The 26,888-nt window shown below is 41.3% G+C and overlaps 1 protein-coding gene across 2 annotated transcripts in view; it reads right to left on the reverse strand.

Moving 5' to 3' along the window:
- Positions 1-26,888, reverse strand: part of COL4A6 (collagen type IV alpha 6 chain) — a 339,336-nt gene that overhangs the window by 182,196 nt on the left and 130,252 nt on the right. For both annotated transcript variants that reach the window (XM_040265052.1, XM_040265051.1), the window contains exon 3: positions 9,348-9,431. In XM_040265052.1, the coding sequence (XP_040120986.1) occupies positions 9,348-9,431 (84 nt within the window). The remainder of the gene's footprint in view (positions 1-9,347; positions 9,432-26,888) is intronic.

Raw genomic sequence — 26,888 nt, forward strand, 5'->3', positions numbered from 1 at the left:
ACAATGAGCATAAATCCATATTTCATGTAGTCTTTTTGATTATCCCTGAATTACTTTTTTGCTGGCTTCTTGTCACATGTGATTAGGTTGTCATGGGTTTTCCCTCACAGTGAGGCTGATGGAAAAATTCATTCGAGGAGTAAGAGAAATGTGAGCGCTGCCTTTTTCATGTTCTTACATTATTGGCATTACCTTCAATACATGGCTTATTTGCAGAAATCTTCTTAAGCCACTTGCCCATTTTGTGAGGGTTAATGTAGTTAGACAGTATAATCCAGAAATCCTCTTAACTGGTCCCAAGGAGATAGCAATATCTCTGGTATACATTCAGGAAAAAAAAGTAAGGGGCCCAGGGTCAACCCTTCCACCTGTGGGCTCCCATTCTTCCCTCAGAATACCTTACAAAGCATATGCAACAGAGGGTACCAGTGGCAATATGTGTATTACATATTTGAAAGGCCGAATAGTAGTGATAATAATAGCTAATATTTAGATAGCTCTCAGTGTACTACACACTGTTTTAACCACTTTACATAAATTAAATCATTTAAATCCAAATCTTAGTTTCTTTCTAGACATTTTCAATTTAAATGGAAATAGAAGTCATAATATTTTCTTTTATGCTGATTGTACAGTGGACTGATTGTGCCAACCTCCTCTTCCCTCAACCCCACCAATTCTGGAGGCCACTGATCCACATTTTGAGATTTAGAATCTCTGGAGAAGTGCAACTCCTCTGTAAAGTACATCTCAGCCTCTCTTTCCCATCTCTTGCTACTATCATGCCTGCTCCAAGAGAAGAAAAAACTGGGACTGGTGACACAGGAAGCAAGCCCAGGCCACTGAAAGCAGAGGGAAGTAACTGAGGTCAGGAGGCCATGGTAGGGAAAATGAGAATGAGTTATGGAGAGCTAACGATGCTAGAGCCAGAGGGAGGGAAGCCAGGAAGAAGAAAGAAGCAAGTTAGAGATCAGAAAACAGCAAGAAGAGGAGAGAGGATTACAGTAGGTCCATTACATATGAACCTTCATGTTGTGAACTTTCAAAAATGCAAACATGCAATGCATCAACATCAGGTGTAAGTGAAATTGCAGCTTGCCCTCCATCTCTACTGCTGGCAATCCTTCAGCTCTACCATCTCCCGCCGCCTCTCCCTCCTTTAGTCAGTAACTCTTCTTACCTGTTCACTTGATGCCAGCCCCCAGTATGCCAGTTGTTATACTGTTCTACTGTACTTCTCAAAGTACTGTAGGATTAAAATTTTTTTCTTTATTTTTATGTTTACCTGTTTTTCATGTATTATTTGGGTGAAAAGTATAATTAGCCTATGACACTACAGCACTACTTAGCCAATTGTATTTGAGTACCTAGGCTAACTCTGTTGGACTTATGAACAAATTGGACTTACCATGCACTCTTGGAATGGAACTTGCTTGTGTATAGGGGACTTCTGTATGTGGCTGGGGAGGGAAGAGGAAGGCAGACTCCAGGAGGAGAAACCATGTCACACATCGGCGGGTGAGATGTTCACCCATGTCTTGATATCCAGTGTCTCTGACATATGGCTGACCAAGGGCAGCACAAGGAAATTGAGAAGTCCCTGAAGATTTGTGCACACCGCTCCTCCCCAGGTATTCAGGATAAGCTTGCCTCCTCTTATCAGAGAAGCCTAGCAACAGATTCAAGCAATGCAAAGATACAGCCATGCTTAACATAAGGAGTGGGTCTCTAAAGCTAGAATTGCAAACTGGCCAGACAGGGAAGATATTGGGAGCGGGGGGAGGTTGTGGCAAGGCGACATCCCTGTGAGTCTCTTCATATCACACCAGCCAGATGGCCAAGGAAGAGAGCACAGCGCATTCCTGCAGGGGAGCAACTTCAGCTGTTAGGCGCTTCCAGCATCAGAAGTAAAAAGCCATGGCAAGTGACTTCCGTCTGAGGCAGCTGCCAAGACACCCCTCCAGAAGGTGAAACACTGTCAAACAGGGCCCTCTGTATCTCACTGCAACACTAGAAAGTGCGATAAGACACTTTAGGGGCAAGGAACTGTCACGGTATGGTAACACAGGGTCTGACTTGGGTCATCAGAGCGGGTGAGTTCTTTGAGATCACCCCACCCAAACCCGTCACTTTATTGATGGTTAAACTGGGACCCTGAGAGGGGGAAGCACAAGCTTAATGTCATCCAGTTGGCAAAGCTCAGGCCTGGCACTGTTTCTGGGTATCTAAAGCAGTGCCCTTGACTCCACAGCTGTGTATTTATCTCCTCCTCCAGCTCCTTGGCTCCTCTCTAACAGAAGCCTCCCTCACTAGTACAGATAATATATTCCATAAATCCCATACTGTCCCTGTGTGATCAAAGAGAGGATTAAGATAACCACAAACATCTGCTGGTCTACAACTGCATCTTGACTCAGGGCAGAGACACTGACTTTTAACATTATCATCAATTATCCTTGACCTAAATAACTATATTTAAAATACACAGGGATCTTTGTTTTGTTTTTTTTTAACCTCCCTCCCCTACCTTTAATCACCCAGTGGCTACTTCCCTGCACAGACACTTTCCCATTACCCCCACAAGGAAGAGCAAGGGCAACTGAAGACCATCAACACTGCATAAGGCTACGAGGCTGTAAGCAAAAGGTTTGGTGGAGAGAAAGGTGGTGGAAAGCAATGTCAAAAAGAAAGTTTGCAATTATCTTTTACTCACAATTATTCATGAAGAGGTCCTTACCTTGGAAAAAGAATGAATTGCTGGTAGTTAAACAACAGCATTTTGCCAAGTCTCTGGCATTGCTAGACACAGAGAAAGAAGCAATCAGGCAGAAGAAGCAGTCAAGATCAAAAACCCAGAGGAGTTAGGTAGAGCAGAATCCCAAAGCAGGCTATGGGAACCAGAGTGTGGGAAGGAGCTGCAATTCTTACAGTGAACAGGACTGAGAAGAGCTATGGAAATGACTGCCCTGGCTCTCTGCCTTCTTTTAGCAGAATGGATTCCTCCCTAGAAGAGACTCTCATCTACTTCATAGCAACTTAAGAGCTAATTCAGATGAGCAAGGCTGGAACCATACCCAAACAAATTGGCTGGTTGGTTGGTCAGACCTTTGTGAAACAGTTTGTAAGCGCCTACTGCCCCTGTAGAGTCTAAGGACACCAAGTCTTTGCCCTTAAGGAGTTCATAAAGATAATGGAGAACAGACAAATCATTAGATTGCTGCAATTCAGGATGAGAAGAGTGGATAACCCCTTTATCATGGAGAGCTTCTCAGGAGGTGAAGTCTGTGTTCAGTTTCAAAGGATGGGTAGATAGAAGCAAGTCAGCAGAGAAAAGACAGAGCTAGTGGAAGCACAGACAAAGTAGAATGACATGTAAAGGGAGTGGCAGGTATAAAACCTGGAGCACATTAAATAACATAGCAGGTACTGTGAACTGTAAATAGTCCATTTTTGTGTACGGTTTTGTCTTGTTTCTTTTTCTGAAGAGGGATGCTCCTTGTGATGAAGGAGAATGCTGAAGAGAAGTCAAGGGCCTGCCATGGAGGACTTGATAAGCCTGCTAGAGTTAAGATTTTATTGTGAGATCTATGGGGAGCCATTGAGAGATTTCAAGCAAGATTTTCGTGATCATATTTATGTTTTAGAAAGATGATGACAGCAGACTAGCAAATGGATGGGAAACAGTGGGACTGGAGGATGGGAGAGCAGTCTGGAGGCCATTATGGGAGCTCAGGCAAGAAACTATACAGCTCTGGATTGAAGAAATAGGTATGGAGAAACATGGATGGATTTTCTGAGCTTGATTTAGAAAGATAAATAGATGGGATTTGATGATGAAATGGAGGTGATAGTGGGGGAAAGAAAAAGAAGTTAAGAATGGTTCTGGGATTTCCAGCTTGAGCAAAGGAGTGCTTGGTGGGGCCATGCACTGAGATGGGGAAGAAATAGGTAGGACTTAGGAAGTATCATGTCTGGTGGAAGCTACTGGTTGAATTCTGCGTGATACATGTTTATGGTGCCAGTGAAACTCTAAGCAGAAATATCCAGCAAGAAACTGACAGTGCTGACCTGAAGCTATGGAGAAAGGTCTGGGCTAGAGCTAGAGACTGAATATCTATCATTGTATGGGTGGTAGCTGAAATCCCTGGAGAAGGGCATGGCAACCCACTCCAGTATTCTTGCCTGGAGAATCCCCATGGACAGAGGAGCCTGGTGGGCTACAGTCCGTGGGGTCGCAAAGAGTCAGACAGGACTGAGCGACTGACACTTTCACTTTTCCTGGGGGAGAGCTACAGGGAGAAGAGAAGTAGGGTGAGGGTAGAACCCCAGGGAGTTCTGGCCAGAACACGGAAGAACCGGGAGAGTAAAGCATGATGACATCCAAGGGCACAGAGTGTTTCAGGAAAGAAGGACGTGTCTCATGCGGCAGAGAAGTCAAAGAAGATAAGAATGAAAAGCGTCCACTGTTTTTGGCAACAGGCGGGTTAGTGGTGACCAGTGTGAGCAGCGAGGCCAGCCTGCACAGGGATGAGGAGTCAGTGGGCAATGAAGGCAAGATGCCTGAGCACAGGTAACTGGAACAAGGTCTGGCCACCCCAGGAGGTCACGTGCATGAATTGCTGTTGCTTTGGACCCACAGAGGTTAAGGACCACGGTGTCTGTTGTAATAGTGAGTTGGGGCATGGGTGAGGGGGAGGGCACCCAGAGAGAAGGGAAAGATGTGCACAGCAATGCCCTGATTCAGGGGGAAAAAAAAAGAAACAGCCTCTTGGTAGCCATGGCACCAGTCAGCTGACACAGGGAACGCCAGCTGTTTGCAGGAGGAGAGTAAATTTAAGGGCTGGTGGTGAATGCATCTGAGCTCTGGAATTCATGGGAAACACACTTCGTGCCAAAGAAGCAGCATGATGCAAGCCAGAGATAAAGAATTAAGAAACCTGGGCTGTTTCACGTGAAACTCAGGCTAGCCGCATCAGCTCTCTAGCTAGGACACAGCTTCCCGGCCAAAAAAGAGGGGCCAGCAGTCCTTATCTGGGGGCATCCAAACATTTCCCATGGTTTGAGATTTTCTGCAATAATGCCCGAATAAGTAGGAGCTCTCCACTCTGTATGCAAACACCAGAATACTGTTAAAATGGAAAATTTTGAAATGTTAGTAAGGAATAGTAGGCTTAGAACAAAACCAGCAGTCCTGCCTGCTCTCAACTCAGAAAACACACTGATGGAGTATAATGCAGGGACAGCTTTCAAATCCAGGAGGGAACAACGGACAAGGCATGGAAATGTCAACCTACAATGATTTGATCAATCCAGTGGCGGAAGAAAAAAAAAAAAAACAACTCAAAAGAATGTTTCTTTCATATCATATGACATCCCTTATATGTGGGATCTAAAAAGAAATGATGCAAATGAACTCACAAAACAGAAAGAGACTCACAGACTTACAGATGAGCTTATGGTTGCTTGGGAGAAGGGATAGTATGGGAGTTTGGGATGGACACGTACACAGTGCTATATTTAAAATGGATGACCAACAAGGACCTACTGAACAGCACAGGGAACTCTGCTCAATGTTATGTGGCAGCCTGGATGGGAAGGGAGTTTGGGGGAGAATGGATACATGTATATGTATGGCTGAGTCCCTTTGCTGTCCACCTGAAACTATCACAACATTGTTAATCGGCTATACCCCAATACAAAATAAAAAGTTTTTAAAAAATAAAATATGGAAAAAAAGAATGTTTCTTCCAGATGAAAACAAGAAAGAAAGCTGGAAGACAAAGATTAAATCCAAATTTAAAAGTCCAGGGGAGATGGGGAGAACATCTTTATGTAACATTACCAGGCATGTCATTTTTAACTTTGCCATTTTCGGGACCTCCATGGTGGTCCAGTGGTTAAGACTCTGCGCTTCCACCACAGGGGGCATGGGTTTGATTTGTGGTCAGGGAACTAAGATCCTGCACAGCCAAAAAGAAAAAAAAAAGTTGCCATTCTCCTAAAGTAGGCTGATTTAGCCACTGACAGGCTAGTGACCTTGGACAAGTCACTTAACAGCTTATTTGTTGCATATAGATTATGAAACATACCCTGAGAAAAAGATGCATTGGAAAGTACAAAGTGGTGCAGCAATGTTGGGCAAGGACTTTTTACAGGTAGGGCATACCTTCGAGAAATCAGTTTGAGATGACTTAAGTCCCAAAGAGTTGGATCCTAGTCGCACAGGAGTGCTAGGTGTTGTGTAAATGTCTTAGTTCAAGAGGCCTTTGGCAAAGAAAAAATACACACTGCCCAGCAAGCTATGTGCTTAATGTCTCCCCAAGGCAGGAGGCAGGCCCACCAAGGGCTGTGGCATATCGCAGAGATGACCCAACATTCCGTTCCACTCCCAACCCACAGAGCTTGAGAGGAACAGCTTGAAATCCAAATGAGGCCCTCTTCTTGGCTAAGAAAAACAGTCTCAAATCTTTCTGACATCTGCACAAAAGGGGTACTGAGGGGCTGCCCTGCAGGGTCAACGGTTCTGGGGCCAGTTTAAACAATCCTGCTTGGCCCTGGGAACGCAGGAGGGTAGGGAGGATGAGTAAGAAGACCTGGCTGCTCGGGCAGCTTCAAGCACCCATGTGCTCTGGATCGGCCCCATGCGTGCTGGCCTCTTGGTCTCCTTGGGAAATAGGACATCCATGCTCTTGACTCAAGAAATACAGTTTGGTTTGGTTCACAAACCTCGGCAAACATTCCCAGAAACTTTAGGCTTTCACAAATAAACTTTTAGGAACATATTTGACTGTGTGGATATCGAGTGTTTTAAATATTGAAGAAAAAAATCTATGCGATGATATTCTATTTTTCTCCATCCCACGCCCCTTCAACCACTCATGTTTTCAAAGGAAAAGCCAGATTAGGGGCCCAGATGTATGGAATCCAGATGAGAGTTCCTCACAGAGGAAATCCACTGCCTTCCATCTTCAAAGATCAAAATCTCAGCCAGGGGTGAAACAATGAGGTCATCATAAGCATGCTCGCCTGGTGTAGGATTGACCTCTGTTCAGAATATACAGAATTTCTACTTTTAAATTCTCCCCAACCCCACAAACAGTTCAGAACTATTTCTCAGTTTCTCAGGGTTCGAGCAACTTCCTACCCCCCACAATCCATCAGGAAATGCCCTTCTGTGTCAAACTTCAAATCTCATCTGCTTCTACTTGAGCCATTTTTATTTGCTGTATCTTTGCAGGGGTAAAATAAATCCATAAGAATCACCCCTTAGGAAAATAGGGAGAGGATATGTCCAGAAAATTCACATAAGAGATACAAACATGCAATGAATATGTGAAAAGATGCTTAAGCTTTTATATAGTCTAGGAATTGGAATGATTTTCACCCATATTAGCAAAAATGTCAAGTGCTGGCAAGGGTACAGAAACTTGGGCACTCTTGAACAACAATGCTTATAGGAGTGTAAATAAATTAGAATAGATAATCTGTAGGGTACTTATAGCTTTGAAAATTTAAAATGCTCATTGCCCTTATATCTAGTAATTCTGATCCTTTGTATCTATATTAAAAATGAGTACAAGGAGGCCTGTTCATGGATTTCCACTGCAGCACTTTTAAAATAGCAGAAATTTGGAAACAATAAGTGTTCACCAAAAGGGTAATGGCTAGATTAAACTGTGGGGTAGAGGGAAAAGAGCTTAAGGACATATCATTTGACCAAACAAACAAGGCACAGAATATACACACACCGTTATATGTTGGAGAAAAACAGAAAATGAAACTATTGAGTTAGCCAAAAAATTCATTCCAGTTTTTCCATAAGATTGTATAGGAAAACTTGAATGAACTTTTTGGCCAACCCAATATTTTTATACATATTCATACATATCTTTGATCACCAGAAAGACAATTGTGGGACTGCGAGAACATCAAGGGAGATGTTTGCTTTGTCTGTGTTGCTTGCTATTGTTTAAGAACGTATTCACATATTTGTTGTAGAATTACTATTTTTTTCCATAGTGTTCCCTGATTGTAGATCAGAGGCAAGAACGTGGGCCTCAGTGGCTAGAGTGAACAAGACTTCCCTGGGAAACAGCAGTGGGTAAAGTAAATAGGCAAGAAATCAAAAGACCCAGGTAATAGTCTGAATCTGTCATCAATTTGCTGTGTGACCCTGGGAAGTCATCTTCCTTCTCAGAGTCTATTTCCTCTATACAAACTGTGGTTAAGATGAGAAGCTCATGAAGATATATTTCCTTTCTGATATTTTATGATTCTCTGAGTCTGTGCCTTTAATATACAATAGGTCTGGCCCGTTTTGATTTAGAGATGGCTTTTTATACTTTCCCTTCAAATTCTGGCAGAGTTTGACATTTCACTTTCCTGCAAATGGAAGATAATGAAAGAGGAGGTGGAGCGGTCACTCTGTTCTCTGTTCAGCTGTTTTTGAGGGTTTGGTTGACCTATTAATGCTACCTTTCTTTGACAATGTAAGCTCTTAGGCTTGTTTGAGTGTGATGAAAGTGCAGATACAATGCTGGAAGTTGGAAGATCTGAATTCTACAGCGTGGCCATAAATTCATAAAACATATTAATAGATTGGATTTTATTGTTTTATAGATTGAAGCCCCTTGAATCCTTTGGCTGAGTTATACTGAAGATGTGGGTTTTTTCAGTGGGTATCAAAAATACAAGTCATCCAGGGCAATATATCACATATGCATAGAGGATTGATAGAAATGCTGTGTCAAGGCACTGTGTTCATTGCAATCTGTGCAACAGTTTGAACTGGGAATGGCTATTAAAGGACAATGTATTGAATAAATCACATAATGTTATGAAACATGTTCCATGCTTTAACATAATAGCTATAAATCATTCTTTATGTATAGTCACCTCTATCTTTAGACTTTATGGCTACCCTATACCCTTGATTTTGGATGAATCATATCCCTAGTCTGGAGATAACAATCCAACCACTTGTTCCCCAGAGTGGCAGGGAAGGACCACGTGGATATAAATGAGCTTTGGAAATTTACATGTATCTACAAACGTATCATAATATGCACAACCTAATTGCCTTTTGGAAACACTCCAGATTAAACCCGGAGGAAACCTTGGCATTGAGTCAATGAAAGAAACCTCTTCCCAGTCCCTCAGAGACTGACCGATCTAGTTCTGTCTATCATTAGTTCGCAAAGCTCCTTCCAGCTGGTCCTCATCACTTTGCTTGCTCTGTGAGGTCACAAGAGTAAATTCTAAGCAGTTTAATTCTAAAGAAAACATACACACTTCAGAAATCGGCTCCTGTGACTATTTGTCTTTCAACAATGAAAGCAGCAACTTACTCTGGCTCCTTTCTCAGGAGAGCACTTACAGGCCCCACTGCAGTCTTGGCCCCCACATGGCTTCCCATAGGGCTTCTTCTCTCCCTATTAAAAAGAAAATAGAAAAAAGTTAGTGCACCATGTGAAGCAAGAAGCAATGCGGCCCAGGGAACATAATCTGCGGCCACACTCCTACTAACCAAATAAATCAGAGCAGCTTAATCATCTCACTTGATGGTGTCATGAGTCACATGAAATAAAAAGGCATCTTAAGCAAGCACCCTTTTAGGTCACGTCTAAGCCTCACTAAGGCTTCCCAGATGGCTGAGTGGTAAAGAATCCTTCTGCCAATGCAGGAGATGTGGATTCAATTCCTGGGTTGGGAAGATCCCCTGGAGAAGGAGATTGGTACCCACCCACTCCGGTATTCTTGCCTGGAAAATTCCATGGATGGAGAAGCCTGGTGGGCTACAGTCCATGGGGTTGCAAAGAGTCGGACATGACTTAGCAACCAAACCACAACATACCTCACTAAAGAGCCAGTTTGATAGCTGGTTGGGGAACTGTGACTTAAATACTCGCTCATCGGTAGACATTCTAGTCATAAAATACAAGAGCATTTCTCTATATGGGGCTGGAAATAGACTCTAGACATACCCTGTGTCCCACTGGACATCTATCCTTGCACTCATTGAGAAAGAAGTGGCTGTAAGCAGAGAATTTGAGAGAAAAATTCAATTGCCAGCAATATAATGATAGATGAAAACGCCTACCCTGCACTCTGCCCTCAGAATTGCTTTCTTCAGGCCCCACTTTCAGCACAGCATTCAAACCTTACAGTGACACCCCTGGGCCCAGTTAGTCAGATCCAAGTTCCTGACGTGATATTGTACAGTATCCCCTCAAACTCTCCAACTTTCTTTTTCCTTCTTTGCTTTATGATGATAATGATTATTAGCTGAATTTCTACAAGCCCCCACCCACTACATGACCTGCCAGGTGCTGACCCTCTCTGATTTCTTCTCCTCTGCTCTATCCCTGGCTTACTCTGCTTCAGTCACACTGGTATTCAATCTATTCACCTGTTTTGCCTCAGGGCCTTTGCCCCAGCTGTCACTTCTGCCTGGAATGCTCTTCCCAGAGATGTTTTTGATAGCTGGCCACTTTTTATCACCCAAGTCTCCGTTCAACTGTCTGTTCTCAGAGAGTCCTTTCCTTGACACTCAACCCCAAGTGGCCCCTAGTTACTTCCAATCATACCACAATGCTACCTTTCAACATTAAACATTCTGTCTCCCCCCATTAGAATGTAAGCTCTGTGTAAGTAGGGACCCTATCTGTGCTGTCCAGCATTGCATTCCCAATGTGACAAATGTTTGATGACCTCACTGGAATTTGAACACAGATCTGGCTGACTCCAATGCCTTGATCTTAATCTTTATGTCTTAGTTTTTCTAAGTCTTCTGTCTCAGTGCAAAGACCCCAAAATCAGGAAACTGCCATTCTGACCCTATCCACCTTGGGGAAAAAGCAAAACATAAATTCTAACTATTATCTGAAATAAGAACTTTATCTCTGGGATGGATTTAGTATCATCCAACTTTTTTTTTTTGTTGTTTAATATTGGCTGTTTATTTTTTTCAAAAGAGAAAGGCATATTTATGAGCCAGCTTCACACTTAATCATTCTTGCCTCTTTGTGCTGTGAGCCTTTTCCTGCTTCCCAGGGAGCACTGTGAATTTCTCAGATGGTCTCTTATCTCTTTAGACATTCCCGCAACCCTTTATCACCACAACACCTCGGCAATAAGGTAGTGATGGCAGAGCTATGACAAAATATTGCTATTTTAGATTCCAAACACCTTCCTGATATGAGATATTTTATCTCTCTCCTATGCCTTTGACATGGTAAGTGCCATTGTACACTTTCCAGTTTGCCCTCCACTTTATGGTATACAGGACAGGCAAGTTTTCATAAGGGTGAGATCAAGAGGTGCCGTGGGAGGCAGAAGCTGCAGGCTGGGATGGAATAGAGAATAGGGAGACAGCAGCATTGAACTGAATCCTCGCTGATGCTGTGCTCCCTTTGTCTAATGTTGAGTATTATATTTCTGGGATAATGGATCATTTCTATTGGCTTTTCCATATAGTTCTGTATTTTCCAAGTATTCTTCAATGAACACACATAATTAGTAAGAAGAAAATAAAACCAGTATGTAATCAGATGATACATTCATCACTTTCAAGGGAGTGGACTCAACAGGCATTGCCAAAGTTGAAGTGCTATCTGTTTGTAGCTATGGCCTAATTTCAGACATTGCCCTTTATGTGTCCCATAACATTTGTCTACTATGGATCCAAAGTTTTCAGATCTCTAGTATGGAGCAAGGAGGCTGGAGGCAAGGGAGCTGGACAAGACGGTGGGGGAAAATCCCAATAACAGAGCTGAACAAAAATGTAAGGAGCACAAGCTAAGGTTTCTTAGGAACTTGGCAGAACAAGGAGGCAAAAACACCCAGCTAACAGACAGGAAGCCATCACTGTCTTCTGTCAATGAGGAAAGTAACCAGAGAAGCCCCACTGGCCACAAGGCAACTTCCTGTAATGCTGGCCCTGGCAGTTCCCGCAGGAGTCTTCAGTTACATTGAGGGGTGGAGGGAATAAAAGGAGTGGTTTCCAGGGAACATGGCAAGACCAAGCACAGCGGAAGTCTCTGCCCTATCCTGGCTTGTCTGTGGACATGCTAACCCCTGCTAAACCAGGCTACATCACTGGTGTCATTCCCATCATGGAATGCTCTCTCCCTCTCTTAAAATCCAACCACTTCTTACAGCCACCGAAAATTAGAACCGGAAAGGCCCTGAGAGATCACTGAAGACACTGGTTCTTAATTCTATCAGACCAGCACATCATTATTTATTTCTTTATTATTAAATTTTTAACTAGAGGATAATTACTTTACAACATTGTGATGGTTTCTGCCATCCACCAACATGAATTGGCCATAGGTATATATAGGTCCCCCCTGTCTTGAAACCACCTGCCTCCCCATCCCACCCCTCTAGGTTGTTACAGAGCTCTAGCTTTGGGTCCTCTGTGTCATACAGCAAATTCCCACTGGCTATCTATTTTCCATATGGTAATGTATGTGTTTCATGCTATTCTCTCAAATTATCATGCCCTCTCCTTCTCCCACATAGTGCAAAAGTCTGTTCTTTGTGCCTGTGTCTTCTGTGCTGCCCTGCAAGTAGGATTATCAGTATTATCTTTCTAGATTCTGTATACGTGTATTAATATATGATATTTGTCTTTCCCTTTCTGCCTTACTTCACTTTGTATAATAGGCTCTAGGTTCATCCACCTCATTAGAAATGACTCAAATGTGTTACTTTTTGTAGCTAAGTAATATTCCATTGTACATATGGACCACAACTTCCTTATCTATTCATCCATTGATGCACATTTAGGTTGCTTCCAAGTCCTCACTATTATAAATAGGGCTGCAATGAACACAGAGGTACATGTGTCTTTTTCAATTATGATTTCTTCAGGGTATACGCCCAGTAGTGGGACTGCTATGTCATATGGTAGTTTTAATCTTAGTTGCTTAAGGACTCTCCATACTGTTCTGCATAGCAGCATACCATTTTTTTATTATAAGTATTTATCATTCTTTCTTGATTCATGGAAAGAAAATCATAGGAATAAGTTATAATGAAGATGTAAGCAATAATTTGAAAAGCACCTATTATGCCATAATTATATTGCAAAGAAAAAACAAAAGTCATCTATAAGGCTCAAGAGGGAGGGGATATACATATACATATAGCTGATTCACTTTGTTGAGCAGAAAGTAACACAACATGGTAAAGCAATTGCACTCCAACAAAAAAGTCATTTATAATGAAACAATATGTATTTTCATATGTAAATGCTCATATATGGCTTTATTAGAAGATGTAAAGAAGTCATCAGAGGCCAACAGCTAGATGCAGAATCATCAGGGATGTTACCGTCTGCTGAAGCAGAATGATTCTGGAATGTGGTATTGCTGATTCAAGTACCACAATTGGAGTTGCTATTAGCGTAGTGATTGCCTGAAATGGTGAATAACTCATGGTAAAGTTCTGGAGAAAAAAAAATTCAATCTTTGTTTACTGGGTAGTTTTCATTAGTAATAATAAAAAGATAAACATCCATTTCAGTAAGTAAAGTGTGATTATGTTCAGAGTTTTCACCTCCATGAATATCCAGAGGTATTCTAAATGTAGCAGAGAATGAAGGACAATTCTTTGTAGTGTATGGAACATCTATCATACTTGGTGCCTACCTAAGAGCTTTTCCCAATCATTTTGACCAAAATTGCTCTCAAAATACCTCCTGGGAGTAGAATATTTCAACTAAGAACTATTAGTTTAATCCATGGAGAAGGCGATGTTATCCCACTCCAGTACTCTTGCCTGGAAAACCCCATGGACAGAGGAGCCTGGTGGGCTGCAATCCATGGGGTCGCTAAGAGTCAGACACGACTGAGCAACTTCACTTTCACTTTCCACTTTCATGCATTGGAGAAGGAAATGGCAACCCACTCCAGTGTTCTTGCCTGGAGAATCCCAGGGATGGGGGAGCCTGGTGGGCTGCCGTCTATGGGGTTGCACAGAGTCGGACACGACTGAAGCAGCAGCAGCAGTTTAATCCAAATCACTCATTGTACAGATGAGAACACTGGAGGAAAGTGCTTTGGCCCAGGTCACACTGGTAGAGAGTAGACCATAGCACTTCTGATCCTAATTCCATATTCTTCCCTCTATTCAATACTTCTCAAGACCAATTTCAAGTTCCATTTCTTTCTTGATTACTCTAGTTTGGGGAAAATATACAGCATGCACTTAGCATGTCCCACTCATTGGGCAAGTATCCTTACAATGTTCCTTAGGCTGAGAGTCTTGTTTCCTCAACCAAACAGTAAAGCTTATAAGGGAAAGGTCAACCTATTTTGCTGTTGTTGTTTAGTTGCTAAGTTGTGTCTGATTCTTTTGTGACTCCACGCACTGTAGTTCACCAGGCTCCTCTGTCCATGGGATTTCCCAGGCAAGAATACTGGAGTGGGTTGCCATGTCCTTCTCCAGGGGATCTTCCCGACCCAGGGATCAAACCCATATCCCCTGCTTGGCAACTTGGTTCTTTACCACAAAGCCAGCTGGGAAGCCACTTTGTCACTTACTTCACTTTGTATGACACACTCTAGGTCCATTCATAACTCTACAAATGACCCAATTTCATTCCTTTTTATGGTTGTGCAATATTCTATCATATATATGTACCACATCTTCTTTATCCTGTCAATGGACATTTAAGTAGCTTCAATGTCCTAGCTATTGTAAATAGTGCTGCAATGAAACACTGAGGTACATGTGTCTTTTTAAATTATGGTTTTACTTAGCATTTCTGTAACACTTTGGTTTCTCTCTAGAGCTAACAGTTAAGGGGTTTGCAACGATATGGCCACACCAGATTGTCTACGATGGATGTCTACTCTGCTTGGTTAGAACATCTATTTGGATTTGATGATGTCTGTGTAAATATTTTTAATGTTATTACTACCTCAAACCTCTATCCCTTTGCTGATGCTGGTTCCTTTGTCTAAAATGACTTCCCTAACCCTTTTCCCACTTATGACGGACTGAACTTCTACTCGTTCTTAAAGCCTAGCTTAAACACCATCTTATTGGTGAATGCACCCTCAAATTCTTCCCTCTTGGCAATTTCAGGCAGAAGTTCTTACTCCCTCCTCTTTGTTAAGGGTGCATTGCCATATTTGCCTCAATCTTCTTGGTTCTGCCAATCAAACTGGGCACAATACTCTGTTTTATTCTCTATAGCCCTTGTCCAGCAGATAATCAGTAAGGGCTGTGAAATGATCACTCTCAGAACAACTGAGTTACAAGTGTTAGACCAGGTCCACTTGGCTCCTCCCTCTCTCTTTGGTTTCCTGAAATAAAGAATGACATCACAGTGTTCCCTCCACAAGCCAATGTGCTTTTCTAGGCATCACCAGTGTTTTCTGGCATGAGTGGTGGCAGGGATGATCACCACACAAAAGGTAACACAGGAAGCAAGATGGAATCTAAGAGCAGCTTAATTGGAGTGATTGAATGGTTGGCAAATGTGAGTTATCCTTGTGAGCAATTTCTCCAGAAGCTTACTTAGTTCACAAAAGGTTGGCTGTGCAACATTATCTTTTGATCATTCAATCCACAAGTATTTCTTTAGCACCTGGACCTGGCAACTCACTCCAGTATTCTTGCTTGGAGAATTCCATGAACTGATGAGCCTGGTGGGCCACAGTCCATGAGGTCACAAAAGAGTCAGACACAACTAAAGCAGCTAACACTTTACTTTCACTTCTTTCATATGCTAGACACTGTGCTAGACATGGGAGAAAGAGGCTGCATCATACAGCCACAAGGGAAACCAAATCCTTGCTCTCCCGGTGGTTTATCATCCAGAGGGGAACACAGAGAGTAAACAAATAAATATTACATCCATGTTTGTCAGATGATATGTGTCAAGGAGGAAAATAAAGCAGGGTAAGAGGGATAGGAAGTATTGGCATCAGGTTGTTACTTTATATAGGGAAGTCAGGGAAGGCTTGGCCTAAAGGTGACTTTGGAGCAGAGAACCTTGCTTCTTAAAGCACAATTCCTGGTCCAGCATCAGCAGCACTGGAAAACTGTTTGTTAGAAATCCAATTCTTGGGCTTTCCTGTTGGCAACAATGAGGCCAGAGTGCTGGAAAGGGATGGGTAAGGTACATGGGTTAGATGATGAGGCCAGAGCTGTAGCAGGGGCCAGAGAATGGAAGATTTTTATAGACAACTGTAAGAACTTTTGCCTTTGGAAAAACACTGAATGGTTCTGAACATAGGAGTGACACTCTAGCTTCATGTGAACTGTGGTGGAGCAAGGATGGACACAGGAAGGCCACCTAGGAAGCTGTTGTGGTAGTCCAACAGCAAGATGATGGTGGCTTGGATCAGAGGGGTAGTTGTAACAACTGGCAGAAGTAGGAGGATTCTGGGTATGTTTTTAAGGCAGAATAGCTAGGATTGGCTGATGGATTGGATGTGGGATATGCCTGAAAGAGAGGAGCCAAAAATGACTCTAAGGAATGGATACATGTATATATATGGCTGAATCCCTTCACTGTTCACCTGAAATGATCACACACATTGTTCATTGGCTATACCCCAGCACAAAATAAACATTAAAAAAACATGACTCTAAAGTTTTTGAACTAAGCAACTAGAAACATGAAATTATCATTTATTCAGATGGAGAAAAAGGTTTTTGGGGGCATCAGGAATTCTGGTGTCAAGATGTCTATTAGACATCTAATGAGAAATCAAGTAGATGGCTGGAGTTCAAGGACGATGGCTAGCTTGGAGATATGCACATGATAACAAGCCCCAAATCTCAGTAGTTAAACACAACTAAGGTTCACTTCTTGCTCATGTTACAACCCGATGAGGTACAGGCAGCTCTCCTTAGTGGCTTTCTTTCAAAGGTGACTTGACATCCAAGCTACTTTTGTCAAGCAACTCCACCATCTTGCTTTTAATTGCCCTGACCATGTTCCTATTTTCCTTAACGAAAACTAAACACATTGGGACAACCTAATAGCGGGGAAAATAGAAGAAAACAGGGATTATTTGGTGAGCACCATCTCTGCCACCACTGGTATGGTATAAAGCTACAAGACTAGATGAGGTCACCTAGGGAATGAACATAGATAAGGGGGAGAGAAGATTGAGCACTGACGTGCTTCAATGTTAAGAGAAAATGAGAAGGTACCAGAGACAGAGTCTGATAAGGAGGAGCCAGTGTGATCGGTAGGGAAAGGTCCCCGCAGGTGAGTGGAGAAAGTATTTCAAGGAGAAAAGGATGATACAATGTACCACATTGTTGATAAGTCAAGTAAGGATGAGATAAGAACATACCAATGGATTTAGTAATGTGATCTGGACCAGGGAAATTTCAGCAAGGTGCTGATCCAGACCAGAGCAATTTAAGAAAGGAGAATTAGGGAAATGTGGGAAAACCGTGATGCAGTTCTAAGGCCCCCATTAAGGGAGTTATCATGGACTTTAAGGAACACCAGTTACCAATATTGTGAGGTTTTCTTTAGCCTTGTTAAGCCAGATGGGCACAGATGCAGATTAGCAGAAGACTTTGATGTAATCAGGGGTTGGGTTCTATAATAAAGGAAAAGAGGAGCAAGGGACTCAAAGGTGTATGGAAAGAAGTCATTGAAATAATGGATCATGGAATTGAGGCTTCCTAAGGAGGAAAATGAGCACAGGTGGTAAGATGCAGTTAAAAAAATATACAGAGAGTAGATTTAATGGATGATTGATCCATTAATGGGTTTGGGAAGAAATGTATGGGTTTTAGGATTGTGACCAGATGTCAGAAGAAAGAAGAGGTGGTGCTGTAAAGAGGCTAGGGGGACTTCCCTGGCTAAAACTTTGCACTTCCAATGCAGGGGACCCAGGTTCAATCCCTGGTCAGAGAACTAAGATCCTACATGCTGTGCAGTGCGACCAAAAAAAGGGGAGGGTGCTAGGGCCAGAAGATATGGTACATATATGCAATGGAATATTACTCAGCATTAAAAAAAGAGCACAATAATGCCATTTGCAGCAACATGGATGAAGCTAAAGATGGTCATAATGAAGTAAGTCAGATGCAGAAAGACAAATATAGATATTGCTTATATGTGGAATCTTAAAAAACAGTACAAATGAACTTATCTACAAAACAGAAGCAGAGTTACAGATGTAGAAAACAGACTATGATTACCAGGGAGTAAGGGCAGGGAGGGATAAATTGGGAGATTGGGATTGACAAATATACACTACTATATATAAAATATATAATTAATAAGGACCTGTATAGCACAGGGAACTCTATTCAATACTCTGTAATGACCTATATGGGAAAAGAATCTTAAAAAGAGTGGATATATATATAACTGATTCACTTTGCTGTACAGCAGAACCTAGCATAACATTGTAAATCAACAATGAAAGTGAAAGTCGCTCATTTGTGTCCGACTCTCTGCAACCCCATGGACTATACTGTCCATGGAATTCTCCAGGCCAGAATACTAGAGTGGGTAGCCTTTCCCTTCTCCAGGGGATCTTCCCAACCCAGGGATCAAACCCACGTCTCCTGCATTGCAGGCAGATACTTTACCAGCTGAGCCACAAGGGAAGCCCAAGAATACTGGAGTGGGTAGCCTATCCCTTCTCCAGGGGATCTTCCTGACTCAGGGATTGAACCGGGGTCTTCTGCATTGCAGGTGGATTCTTTACCAGTTGAGCTATCAGGGAAGCCCAAGTATATATCAATACAAATTTTTTATAAAAAGGCTAGGGCCTGTTAATACTCTACCTGGTACCAGAAAAGACAGCTCTAGGAATATAATAACTACTTCCTGAATTAGCTCAGTAAATGGTCGCTGAAATGGCTGCTCAATCCTGCTTTCATACAACATAAAACTATTCTGTTTTAATGTCAGATTTCCTCAAAACACTTGTCACTCCAAATTTCATTTGATTTTCTACCACAAGTCTGAACTAGATGTTTTATATGTATGGGTATATGTAACAACACACACACACACACAATACTACAATGCTTTCTTTATATCTTCACCTATACCCCTAGATAGTAAGTTCCTCTGAGATGATGTTGGTTTGCTCACCATTAAGCAAATGAATTAAAGAACCTTCTAAGCTTCAATTTCCTCAACTATAAAGTATGGATAATAATGTTTTACTTCACTGGGTATTGGGAGGTTAGAGATAGTGCCCCTAGCAAAGTGCTTGGCACTTACAGTGTCCTCAATATAGCAATATGTTACCTGGTATTATTTATAACTATAACATCTAGTATGGTGCCTACATCATAGGTGAACACGTGATGACTAATTTGCATTTTAAAGATGAGAAAATGATGGCTCAGCTGTTAGTGACTTCCTCACCATAGGAAATTAGGTATCAGACTTGGGATAAGAAACCAGCCCTCACTCTCTTCCACTGAACCCACTGTTACCAATTCCAGGAATTAGCTTGAAACTGGGAATTCAATTCAGGAAAAGAAAGATGAGTGTTGGTATACTTTTTATTCCTTTTTTTTTTATCAAGATGAGTTTATTTACTTTACAATAACTTGCATTGCATGTACACTTTCTGTAATCAACCTTCTTATAATTCTCATAACTACTTTTGAAATAAGGAAAAATTATATATAAAATTTCCAGATTAAAAAAAAAAATAAACCTGAGTCTCAGATTTGGTTATCACTTGGTAGTTAGGCGACAAAGTGAAGATTCAAAGCAGGGCCTCTCTTTCCAGTGTACAGCTAAACTTTTAAAAAGAAAAATAATACAAGATGTGGAGGTGCCCTTTTATAACCTTCAATCCCTGCCAGTTGCCTCAGAGTCCAGAAACCAAGAGAAGCCTCTTAGGCTGGATCATAACTAGTCTGGGGCCACATTAATAATAACAGGTACCACCAATGGGGTATCTCCTATGTGCCTGCCTAAGTACTTCACATTTGCTATCTCACATGACTGTCCCAGCGACATTGAGTGGTAGGCACCATTACCACCATTATTTCACAGCTGAGAAAACTGAGGCTTATAGGAGTTTACTAGTTTGCCTACTCAAGGTCGTACAGCTAGGGAGTGGCACAAATTCAGACCCAGGTTTGACTCAAAATCTTTGTGCTCTTCCACTAACCCTGGCCTCCAGTTGCCTCATCCTAGGTTTCTGTACTTGGTGATAATAAGACAGAATGTCTGGCCTTAATGGAAATCTACTGTATAACTCAGAGAACTCAAACTGGAACTCTGTAACAACCTAGAGGGGTGGGAAGGGGTGGAAGGTGGGAGGGAAGTTCAAGAGGGAGGGGACATATGTACACCTATGGCTAATTCATATTGATGTATGGCAGAAATCAAACCAATATTGTAAAGCAACCATCCGTCAATTAAAAATAAATACAAATTTTTTTTAAAGTCTGGCTTTACTTTGAGCAATTCTAAAACAAAACCTGTTCATTGAAATTTAAACACACACACACACACTAAACCAAGCTTAGTTGTGGCGTTGTTGTTCAGTTGTTCAGTCATGTCCGACTCTTTGTGACCCCAAGGACTGCAGCATGTCAGGCTTCCCCGTCCTTCACCATCCCCCGGAGTTTGCTCAAACTCATGTCCATTGAGTCAGTGATGCCATCCAACCATCTCATCTCATCTTCTGTCATCCCCTTCTCCTGCCCTCATCTTTCCCAGCATCAGGGTCTTTTCCAATGAATTAGCTTAGTCTTGTCCCATGTTTAATGTGCATTTGTATGAGTTTATGAATGAATGGCACTGGGAAGAGAAGAAAAGATCTCTAGGAGCTGGCTCCCTACCAGGTGAGACTTGTCAGCCACACTTTAAGGATGAAGCTGACAACAGACATGGCTGAGTAGTTCAGGAAGGTATTTCCATCCATCTGTGAAACTGTGTTCACACACACACATGCCACTGATGGGGTCAGGGGATGGGGAGAGGAACGGGCATTTTGGGTTTCACCTGGAAAAGGCCTAGCCAGCCTGAATGAACCAGGGCCTGAAGGGATGTACGGTCCTCCTAGACCTTAAGGAGCATTCACCAACCAAATGCTTGACACACAAATAGACAAACCAAATGTTGTCCATAATGCTCTTAGACCAAAATTTCTGAGATGTGAAAAAAAGAAGTGAGAAAGACACTGGGAGAAAGTGAGGAATCTTTGAGCTTTAAGGCTGGAAGCTTTAAGGCTGAGCACAAGAGGTCACACAGTTCACATGTAGTTAGGGTAGCAAGACAGAAAAATACAGGATGCAGAGTTCAATTTGAATTTCAGAGAAACTGTTAAGTGTGTCCCAGTTAGCATATTTTTGTGTAAGTATGTCCCAAATTAGCATAAAGATGTTCCATGCAATATTTGGGACATACTTATACTAAAAATCTATTTGTTGTTTATATAAAATTTTAATTTAACTTGGCATCTTGTATTTTATTTGGAAATCCTACCAGTAGCATCATGACACACTCATGTGACAAGTTCAGTTTTGGAGTGCCTATAGTAATTGTCAGTAATAACATTTAAAGTACAAACTTTGCAACTTACTTTTTTTTTTTTTCCAGAGAGATCAATCAGATGAGCACCAGCACCCTTTTTATTTTTTTATTTTTTTGTCTTTTCCAATGTGTTTTTTTTTTAATTTATTTTTTTTACTTTACAATTCTGTATTGGTTTTGGCATACATTGACATGAATCCGCAACTTACTTTAAAAACATTAAGAGGATATTCAAGTTTCTTTTTTGCAACCGAGTCACTCTTACTTATTTGCTTTCTAATTTGGTTTCCAAAACAGGAAGGAAAGGTATACTTATCACTAACATGGGAAGGATTGGATTAATTCATTTACTCAACAAATATTTATTGTGTGCCTGCTGTGTACCAGGTACTGTGCTAGGTACTGGGGATAGCATGACAAAAACAATTGAATATGACTTTTTCATGAAGGTTCATAGCAGTTTTATTCCTCATAACCCCAAAGTTGGAAGGGCCCAAATTTCCATCAATAGGTGAGTGGATAAACAAACTACGGTGCATTTGTACAATGGAATACTATTCAGGAATAAAAAAGGAACAAAATATTGATGCATGTAACTGCATGGATGAATCTCACAGAGACTATGTTAAGTGAAAGAAGCTAGATGGGAAGACCATATTCAGTATGAATCCATTTATACAAAGCTCTAGAATAGGCAAATCAAATATATGATGATAGAAATCAGAATGGGTTCATGATGATAAAAATCAGTGGTTACCTCTGCAGGTGTGTTAGGGTGAGGTTGACTGGGGGTATGGGTACCTCCTGAGATGATGGGCATATTCCGTATCTTATTTGGAGAGATGTTTTTAAATGTACACATTTGTCAAAACTTATGAAAGTATACATTTACAATCAGCACATTTTATTGTCTGTAAAATATAATTTTATTCAAAAGTAAGTGTAATCTCTACCATTAAAGAGCTCATATGGGATATAGATAAACACTTACACAAATATTTGAAAAATAATCATTTTGAAAGTGTGATGGAGGAAAATAGGGTTCTCTGAAAGTTAACAATGTTTAAGTCATTAAAACATAAGCATTACTTCTTCATTCAGCAAATATTGATTGACTGCCTCCTCTGTGCCAGGGACTGGATTATGCCCTGGGAGTATCCTATTAAATAAATTTGCTCCTCTGCTCCATGTTCTTGTAGAGGAGACAAATATTGGAAGAGTAAATAATAATCTTTTAATTATAATTGTGTTATATGATACGAAGGAGACCAATGGAAGGATATGAGAATGTAGAACAGGGACACTTGGCCTCCTTGATGGGATCAGAGAAGGTTTCTTTAAGAAAGTGCAGTTAAACTGAGGTCTGAAGACTAGAAACCATAACTAGGTCAAGGGATAGGAGTAAGGCAGAGAATCTTCTAGGCAGAGGAAACAATCGATGTACATGCCCTGTGGTGAGAGAGAGCATGGCACATATGAGAAGCTGAAGGAAGCCAGAGTGACTGAAATAGGAAAGGAAAGGGCAGAGTGACAGAAAATTTCACTGTCTAGGCAGGCAAAGACTTGCTCATGCAGAGTCTTGTGGGCCATGTTAAGGAGATTCGGTTTAATTGCCAGAGTAACGGGAAGTCATTGAATAATTTTAATTGGAGAGTAATGTGATCAGATTGATATTTTAGAAAAAAATTTCTAGTGGCAGTATAGATAATAGACAGAAGAAGGTAATAGTGAGGTGGGAGGCCAATTAAGAGACTGTTGGAGAAAAGATGGTGGCCTGAACAAGGGTTACGGTGGTTGGATGGGAGAAGTGAATGAATCTAAGACATATTTAAAAATAGGGACACAATCAGAAAGGAATAAGACTAGAAAAACAAGGCTTTCTCATACCAAGTCCACTTCACTGATTTGAGGACAACCTTTAATGCATACCTGCTATGTACTAATGGAGTAGGAAATGGCAACCCACTCCAGTATTCTTGCCTGGAAAATTTCATGGACAGAAGAGTCTGGTGGGCTACAGTCCATGGGGTTGCAAAAGAGTTGGACATGACTTAGAGACTAAGCACACACACACACTCTGTGTTAAGGCACTGTGTTGAGCACTATGGAAGAAAGACAAATATTCAGAAAATTTTCATTACATGCAAGGAATTTAAAGGCTAAGAACAACTATAATCGAATGAAGAAAAAGTGACAAGTATTATTGTAAAAGGTAAAGAGATATCTTTCTAAAACTTAGACGTGATTATGTCCTATTTTCTTTCAAAAACCTTTAATGACTCTCTTATCTTCAAACTTCAAAATTCAAGCATGAGATTTAAGAGCCTCTTTAAATCAGACTCAACCACCATTGTAGACCAACCTATCACCTCCAATATTCTACTAACAGAGCTCTATTTATCAGCAATTCCATTTTTATGGAATGCTGTTCATATCCTATCCATTTCTGTGGAAATCCTAGTCACATATTTTCTTGGTCTTTTTTGTGACAATTTCATTGAGATATAATTCATATACAATACATTCATTCACACTTCTTTTCTTAAATTTTACCTTGCTTTTTTTTCCAACAATGGGGCTTCCTTGGTGGCTCAGACAGTAAAGAATCTGCCTACAATGCAGGAGACCTGGGTTCAGTCCCTGGGTTGGGAAGATCCCCTACAGGAGGGAATGGGTACCCAGTCCAATTCTTGCCTGGAGAATTCCATGGACAGATGAGCCTGGAAAGCCACACAGTCCATGGGATCACAAGGAGTCAGACACAACTGAGCGACTGACACTTTCACTTTTCCAACAATAGCACTATTTCTCTTTCATGGTGGTATTCATTGCCCATTCTAACAGCTTCTCCTTTTGACTGCTTCAGAGAAACCACAGTGACAGTTTCTAATAAAAATATATAAGATTATTTTGAGTGTTCAGGCTGAGTGTAAGAATCCTCAGCTGCTCAAAGCTTGTTGGGGCTGTGTGTCTCACTTTCTGTGAGCCTGTTCTTGCTATTAGACTTTAGGCGTACAGTGTCATGAACTTTAGTGGCTTGGCCCAGAGCCTTAAGTATTATTTATAATATGATGCCTTTAGGGAAACGATTCCAAGTTGACAAAAATCCCTTAGGATTTCTAGTTGGTAGCTGAAGTTAAGATGGAAAAGTTGGTAAGTTCTCTAAGAATTAGATCTACAGGAACTGGAAGGTTGGAATTCTAGGGCAGAGTATTCAGTTTGCTGAAAATATCCTGACAGACTGTTTCATCTGTTATTGAGTCCAAAGGATCAAGGACACTGCCATTTCTGTCCTTTGTACTTGGAAGAGAGAATTTAACCAATGCTCAGTTGAGATGGATAGTGAGTCCATATGGAATTCACCAGCAGTAGCAATTATTAGAAGGGGATAGAATGGGCCACAAATACAAGTTGTTTCCATAAAGATAATTTTAGTTATATATTTAGCTCATGATACAATAATCTCTAAGGTCTACTGATATAGATAAGAGTACAGATGTTTTGTTTGTTCATAAATGAGGAAAAAGGACATGGGGAAGAGGATCTAAACCAGGGAAATATAACAGTTCATAGCAAATCCATCCCTCATGAAGTGTTAAAGAATCTGCTGCCAATGCATGAGATGCTGGAGACATGGGTTCGATCCCTGGGTCAGGAAGATCCCCTGGATGAGGAAATGGCAACCCACTCCAGTATTCTTGCCTGGGAAATCCCATGGACAGAGGAGCCTGGCAGGCTACAGTACATGGTGTTGCAAAGAATTGGACATGACTGAGCACACACGTACATACATACATGACTAGAAGAGAAATGAGAGGGAACCCCTTCTCAAAGTATAGAACCCAGTAAATAGCAGACTAGGATCTCTGTCTTCATTTGCTAACAAAGGCATGTTACTTTTACCTAATTTTATGGTTGCAATTTTAAGCTGTAAATCCTTTCAGAAGTTGATTTTAATTTTGCTTGCAGGGTGAGCAAAACAAACCAACTTGTCACATATGCCTGCATTCTAAAATTAGGCAAAACAACCCTAATCCCTTTTCATATGCAGAAAATAGAAACTAGTCGAGTAGTCTACTTGGTTGGTGGGAACAGACTTTAAAAAGCAACATGCTAAAAAAAAATAAAATCAAAACATGTCATAAGCAAAGTTAAACTGCAGTTCAAACTTTTTGGCCATAGCCAAAAGCCACAAGCAAAGGAGTGTGACAGTATTTCTGTCTCTGATTCTCTTTTGTGACTTTGAAACTCATCTACTTTTTGTTTCCAGGCAAATGACATGTAAAACTCATTTCAGAAAGCCCATCTATAGCAAAGCCTCAGCTACGTCTTTGGCCATTCTTTTTCAATATATAACCTACCAAAACTCACTGAAGAAGAAATAGATTATTTGAATAGTCCTATATTGACTTTAAAAGTAGAGTTTGTAGTTAAACCCTTGCCACAAAGAAAATTCCTAGGCCAGACAACCTCCCTGGTGATTCTCACCAAACATGTAAGGAATAAATAATGCCAGTCCTGTAAAACTCTGCCAGAAAATTGAAGATGAGGGATTACCTCCTAAATCATTCTATGAGTCAAGTATTACCATGACAAGCTAATATCTTTTGGGAATATAGACACAAAAATTCTGAACAAAAATTTAGAAAATTGAACCCAACAGTATATAAAAATGATGGGGCTTCCCTGGTGGCTCAGTGGTAAAGAATCTGCCTGCCAATGTAGGAGACATGAGTTTGGTCCCTGATCCGGGAAGATTCCACACGCCCCAGAGCAGCTGAGCCTATGTGCCGCAACTATTGAGCCTGTGCTCTAGAGCCCAGGAGCCACAACTACTGACCCCACATGCCACAGCTACTGAAGCCTACACAGCCTAGAGCCTGTGCTCGGCAACAAGAGAAGCCATTGCAATGAGAAGCCTGTGCACTGCAACTAGAGAGTAGCCCCCACCTCAGCAACTAGAGAAAAGCCCATGCAGCACCAAAGACCCAGCAGAGCCCAAACTAAATAAATAAATGCATTTAAATGAGGATACATTATGACCAAGTACAGTGTATCTCAGGAAAGATAGGTTGGTTTAACATTCAAAAGTCAATCAAAGGGGACTCCCCTGGTGGTCCAGTGGTTAAGAATCTGCCTTCCAATGCAGGGGACTTGGGTTCAATTCCTGGTCAGGGCACTAGGATCCCACATGCTGGACGATGCAGCACACAAAAAAATAAAAGATCTGAGCCGAAGTCAGGTCCAAACTTACATGGATACAAAGCAGAATCGGACAAAGACTCTGCATTTGGAGAACTCACACTTTAGCCAAGGAGACATACTCAGTTAAGCTCTATAGGCCTCGTACTAGCTTAGATACTGGGGAGAAGACAAACTTGAAAAT

The sequence above is a fragment of the Oryx dammah genome, unplaced genomic scaffold (genome assembly GCF_014754425.2).
Source record: "Oryx dammah isolate SB20612 unplaced genomic scaffold, SCBI_Odam_1.1 HiC_scaffold_23, whole genome shotgun sequence".
NCBI lineage: Eukaryota > Metazoa > Chordata > Mammalia > Artiodactyla > Bovidae > Oryx > Oryx dammah.